Genomic DNA, 6,647 nt, shown 5'->3' with positions numbered 1-6,647 from the left:
TTTAATGGTTTCTTTTTGTCCCAGAAAAACAAGCACTAAAATATGGATGTTATTGTTTTCAAAAGAATTGATTTTAAGGACAAAAATATATATCAATGGTGACTGTCAATGTAGAAATGAGAAAAAAGTTAAGAGAATTTGTCTAATTAAATGATGGAGAAACGCGTCTTCGATAACCAAAAAGCTAGACTTGGAAATTGATGTATCTAACAAATATTGAAGGGTAGAATGCTTGACCAATTCCTTTAATGGTTTCTTTTAGCCATAGAAAAACAAGCACTAAAAAATGGATGTTATTGTTTTCAAAAGAAATAATTGGGCTTGTGACATAAAAATATATACCAAAGCTGACGGTCAATGTAGAAATGAGAAAAAAGTTGAGAGCGTTTGTCATAAATGATGGAGAAATGCATCTTCGACGACCAAAAAGCTAGACTTGGAAGTTGATGTATCTAACAAGGATTGAAGGATAGAATGCTTGACCAATTCCTTTAATGGTTTCTTTTTACCATGGAAAAATAGACACTAAAAATTGGATGTTATTGGTTTCAAAATAATTATTTGGAATAATATAAAAATATATATCGACGGTGACCATTAATGAAGAAATGAGAAAAAAGTTTAGAGCATTTATTTTGAATGATGGAAAAACACGTCTTCGACGACTGAAAAAACTATCTTAAAAGTTGATGTATCTAACAAGGATTGAAGGGTAGAATGCCTTACCAACTCCTTTAATGGTTTCTTTTTGTCCCAAAACAAGCACTAAAATATGGATGTTATTGTTTTCAAAAGAATTGATTTTAAGGACAAAAATATATATCAATGGTGACTGTCAATGTAGAAATGAGAAAAAAGTTAAGAGAATTTGTCTAATTAAATGATGGAGAAACGCGTCTTCGATAACCAAAAAGCTAGACTTGGAAATTGATGTATCTAACAAATATTGAAGGGTAGAATGCTTGACCAATTCCTTTATTGGTTTCTTTTAGCCAGAGAAAAACAAGCACTAAAAAATGTATGTTACTGTTTTCAAAAGAATTAATTGGTCTTGTGACATCAAAATATATACCAATGGTGACGGTCAATGTAGAAATGAGAAAAAAGTTGAGAGCATTTGTCTTAAATGATGGAGAAATGCATCTTCGATGACCAAAAAGTTAGCTTGGAAGTTGATATATCTAACAAGGATTGAAGGGTAGAATGCTTGACAAATTCCTTTAATGTTTTCTTTTTTCTTTTTTGCCATGGAAAAATAAACACCGAAAATTGGATATTATTGGTTTCAAAAGAATTAATTGGAATAATATAAAAATATATACCATCGATCACCATTAATGAAGAAATGAGAAAAAAGTATAGAGTATTTGTTTTAAATGATGGAAAAACGCGTCTTCGACGAATTAAAAGTGGTCTTGGAAGTTGATGTATCTAACAAGGATTGAAGGGTAGAATGCTTGACCAACTCCTTTAGTGGTTTCTTTTTGCCTTAGAAAAACAAGCATTGAAATATGGATGTTATTATTTTCAAAAGAATTGATTTTAATGACATAAAAATATATATCAGTAATGACGGTCAATGTAGAAATGAGAAAAAAGTTAATAGTATTTGTCTAATAAAATGATGGAGAAACACATTTTTGACGACCAAAAAGCTGGACTTGGAAGTTGACGTATCTAACAAGGAGTGAAAGGTAGAATGCTTGACCAATTCCTTTAATGGTTTCTTTTTGCCATGGAAAAATAAGTACCAAAAAATATATTTAATTGGATTGTTATTTTAGAATGGGAATAAATAAAAAAAAATCATTGTTATGGAAGTTAAATCTTACTCTTGTGAGAATTCTGATTCCTAAATTCTATATCATAATATGATTCACTTGTTTTCCTATCTTATTTACATTCCTATTCCTAGCTACCAAAAGCACACTTTCTTTTACATGATAATAACCCCCTCAGGAGTAGTTTATTAGCTTCACAACCCACTTTTGAAGAACAAAAATCCTCAAAACTGCTTATATTTTGAATAATATTTGGGAAAGCTTCTTAAACCTAATTTGTTGCCAAATATCACTGAGTTTATTGCCATTAAACACAAAGATTACGTTGATGAACTATTACAACATGATACTAAGTAATTTACATGCTCATAATACACTAAAATAGAAACATAACCAATTATCTTTTTACTCTATTTTTGAGATGACTGTCAACTCTTGTTGATGCATGTTTGGACTTGTTCTTGTTGGGCCCATGGAAGTAAATGGGTTTGGAGGCATACTTAAATTGTTTCCTTCTCCTTCTAACATCTGAATAATAAATTTCATGGAAGGACGGTTCGTTGGGCACCATTGAATGCACCAAAGTCCCACAATTAATAGTTTCTTTGCTATTTCACCATCATTTTCTTCCTCAATCGGAATGTGCAACTCTTCCCTTTTATCCAGACGATTATAAACCCATTCTGGAAAATATACTTGGCTAGTGTTCTTTACTGTAGTGTCTATATTCTTCCTTCCTCCAACCATTTCAATCAATAACATTCCAAAACTATAAACATCTTACTTGTAGGAAACATTGCCAAAATTCCTAGATATCATTTCCGGTGCAATATAACCCATGGTCCCCCTAATTACACTCATAGAAACTGCACTTTGCTCCTTAGAACACAATTTGGCTAGACCAAAATCAGATATCTTTGGATTAAAATTATGATCTAGCAAAATATTGTGAGGTTTGATGTCGAAATGGAGGATTCTTTGATCACATCCTTGATGAAGATACTCAATTCCTTTGGCTATGCCTATAGCAATATCTTGAAGCTTTTCCCAACCAAGTGAATGGTTTGAAAATATGAATTTTTCTAGCGACTCATTTGATAAAAACTCATAGATAAGAGCTCTTCGATACCCATCAGAACAGAAGCCAATCAAGTGAACAACATTGATATGGTGGATTCTACCTATTGTTCCCACTTCATTAATGAACTCTTCCCCATTTCCATTAGAATAATTCAAGATCTTCACGGCAACAAGAATTTCATTAGAAAGCTTTCCTTTATAGACAGTTCCATAACCTCCTTCACCTAATTTTTCCTTGAACCCATCTGTAATCCTCTTAATATCATTGTAAGAGTATCTTGAGGGCTTGAGGGCTCTGTAATCTTCCAAGAACTTTATAACCTTTATTTTGTGCTGTCTTTTCAATTCATTTGAGCTATAAACTCGGTAGAGTGCAAAGACAAGTGTCACAAGAAAAAGGGAACCAAGGATTTCACCTGCATATGGAAAAAAAAAATAATAAAAATGGTCAAGATCGATTTTCCTTTTAGTGATTGAAGGAAAAGCAACCAAGTTACTGCAAATTACCTATAACAATTAACTTTTTTTTTGTTGCACCTGTAAAAGGAAATAAAATTATTAGTTTGTCAGGCTGATTAAATAAACAAAAATCACTGACATTGTATATGTATACTGCATCTTGATTTTCAGCCTTGTCTCTAATTTGTGACCCTTATGCCTTTCTAGTTTCATTTTTGAGGTCAATTAATTTTAGTTGTGCCAGGGTCTTTGATAAAGAACTTTCCCTAGGCTTGAAGTACTAAAATTGCCACCAGATCATTAATCCCCATTTTGTCACATGTATAGTTGTCTTGGGTGGACAGTCTTCATCAACTGATCACATTGGTTCAATCTATTTTGTGGCAGAAAAATATAAAAGCTAAACGCTATATTAATATACATCCTAGCCAACAATTTGCAGCAATTACTCATATAGGAGGAAGTTGTTCTTCTTGGTTAAAAGGAAAAATGAATCCAAATTCACACATTGCAGCCATTTTTAATGACGAACAATCAAATTTTAAGTAAATACTTAGAAAAGAATAATGTGACAATGCAGTTTAATAGTGATCATCATTCCATGACTCTGCATCAATTTCCTAACAAATTTGTTTTCACTTTCTTTACAATTATATTGAAGTGTCTTCACATACAAACTCATGATATCTTGGGGTATTATATCAAATATGATATATTATGTTACACTTCTATTTAATTTGTGAAAAGACTAAAAGATAAAATGAAAAATATATTTATGATTGAAATATGTAAAATTTATAAATAAAAATATTATATCATATTATATTATTAAATTTAGAAGATAGATTTTTATATATTATATTAAGTAATATATATGTTTGAATTATTTTATGATATATTTTTTTTAGTTCTTTCTTTAATTAAAAATTAAATTTTTTAAATCAAAATTACTTGTGTTATAAAATGAATAATATAGAAAATTGATAAGAAACATAAAATACTAATTTAATAGATATGTACATGGCATTCCTCAATTTGAGATTATTATAGTCGTGGATAGGGAATTAAGGAATATAAAAAGAGTTGAAATAATAAATCTTATTACTTATCCTATACAACCATGGAATATGATATATTATTCAATGTCTTATCATGTGTTATACTATATTTGAACAATCAAACTTAGAGTCCGTTTGATAATGTTTTTAAAAATCATTTCTAGTCTACAAAGTATTTTTGAAAAAAATTCACACATTTGGTAAAATTTGAAAAACATAAAAAAAAATCATATTTAATGTTTTTTGTTAAGTGATTATCTTTAAAATACTGTTAGAAAAAACACTATATTGAAAGCATTTTGAAGAAAAACATCACCAATTGCACTTTTAGGAAATATTTGATTTTTTAAACTTAATTCTAAATAAAACATAAGATTAAATAGTATTTAATCGTGTTAAATTATTAAGTTGTTTGTTTTTTTTAATATTTTATTTCTATTAAGTTTTAAATAGTAAAAAAAAATTAGTTATTATGATTTAATTTTAGTATTTAGAAGAAGATTTTAGTTCTTTTTATTCAATCAAATTTTTTTTAAAATAAGTAATAAGTGAACAAAAAGATAAAAACAAATGATGTAAGTCTCAAGTTATATTCAGGTTAAAAAAACAAACACCACCTTTAACAAAACTACTTTTGATTTGAGATAGTATATCAACAGTTAATTTCCAGTGGGGCTGCATGTCTTACCTTCTGCTTCGCAGTGTGGCAACTTGGTCCATTTCAGCTGAGTAGCATTTACCTGTGACCTAATAACGAAATAAGGAGCTGCTGCGACGTTGTACATCTTGCTGCAAGATGGTAGGTACGCGTCACTGGGGTTTCCCAATGAAGAAGCAGCATAAACTTGGAAGCCAGGCCCTCCAAGGCAAGGGATGGGTAACACAGAGGATCCATCATAATATGTAGTACTGTTTCTTGAAGGGCATTTGAAGAAGGTGAGGGGCTCTGAGTAATCATCCAAGAACTGGAAGGGAGAGGAAGCTAAATGGAGATTACGAAACTGCCTTGGGAAGCAATTATCAGGGTCCTGAACAAGGATTTCCTTAGATCTGTAATTTATTTCCTTCACCAAGAGGTTTACTGAGTCTGGCAGCTCTAGAATCGTCTGATTCCTCTGTGTGCAGGAGAGCTCAAACAAAGAGCAGCCACAGTGGTCTGGGTACTGGTGGCCTTTAAGCCGGAATGGGAAAAGGATGGGGGGGCCCTGGAGGCTGCAACTCTGTGACACCATGCACTCATCTTGGCTCACTCCAGTCTCTGCAAAACTACTAATTATTACAGTCAAGCAGCAACACAGATAGAGGAATACCATTTTCAAGGAAATGCTCATCTGATAGTCTCCTCTGCAGTACTGCAGGCTGCTGATGAGCCCCTCAATGGACATTAGATTTGGAATTTTTGCAAAGGAGTGAGGAACGAGCTCTACTCTTTCTTTTGCATCTTCTTAATAAATGGAGCGTTTTATTTATTTATTTTAATCTCTGACAAAATTATTCAATACTTAGGTACTAGGTGTCAAAGTTTGTGATCTTGCGGATCGGAAAGATTGTATGACTACGGAAAGTAATAAGGAAGGAAAGAAGAAAAAATAATAAGAATTTTTTTTTAAGAAAATCAAGTATAATTAAAATTTGTTAAAAATTTATATATTTTAAAATTGTTTAATTTTATATAAAATAAATAAATAAGTTAAATGAGTTTGAAGCAGTTTACAGAAATAATTTATTGATTTTAAATTTATTTTTTATTTTTTCTATTTTTTCTCTTAATTTTCTTTCTTGTTACACTTTTTTTTCCAGCAAACAAACTCTAAATCTAGTGAAACTCATAATGTTAGACTCATTAAAAAGATAAGTAACTTTATACCAAAAGAATTAAAAATATTATGGCGTTTTTAGTAAAAATATTACAATAATGTCTAGGAAGTGTCAATTAAAAATATTAGGTGGGGTTTTTGGGGCAATGTCTACCGGCAAGACTTTAAGAAATATTCAAAAAATAGCTTGAGTGATTCTTTAATTCAGGAATTTTTTTTTCAATGAAAAATGGTTGTTATTGTTTTCATAAGACTTAAAGAGTAGGAAGGTGTGAACATAGAAATGTCAAAACAAAACATTGTGGGGTAGTTGATGCATCCAACAAGGATAGAGATAAGGGTAGAAAGGCTTGCCTAATTCTTAGGTGGTTGTCATTACTAATTTTCCATGGAAAAAGATGCACCAAAAATTTTTCCACAAAATATGCCAAAGAGGAATAATGTCTATGGTG

The 6,647-nt window shown here is 30.7% G+C and overlaps 1 protein-coding gene across 1 annotated transcript; it reads right to left on the bottom strand.

Annotated features, from left to right (window-relative positions):
- Nucleotides 1-2,056: 2,056 nt before the first annotated feature.
- On the bottom strand, nt 2,057-5,846 carry LOC100241718 (rust resistance kinase Lr10-like). The gene is made up of 3 exons (XM_019218428.2): nt 5,067-5,846; nt 3,369-3,398; nt 2,057-3,277 (listed from the first exon to the last, which is right to left on the bottom strand). The coding sequence occupies exons 1-3, from the start codon at nt 5,761-5,763 to the stop codon at nt 2,562-2,564; spliced, it is 1,443 nt and encodes a 480-aa protein (XP_019073973.1). The 5' UTR covers nt 5,764-5,846; the 3' UTR covers nt 2,057-2,561.
- Nucleotides 5,847-6,647: the final 801 nt, after the last annotated feature.

This window comes from Vitis vinifera, chromosome 16 (assembly GCF_030704535.1).
Source record: "Vitis vinifera cultivar Pinot Noir 40024 chromosome 16, ASM3070453v1".
Taxonomy (NCBI): domain Eukaryota; kingdom Viridiplantae; phylum Streptophyta; class Magnoliopsida; order Vitales; family Vitaceae; genus Vitis; species Vitis vinifera.
Note: the sequence above shows the minus strand (reverse complement) of the source record. Positions and strands in the feature narration are given on the sequence as shown.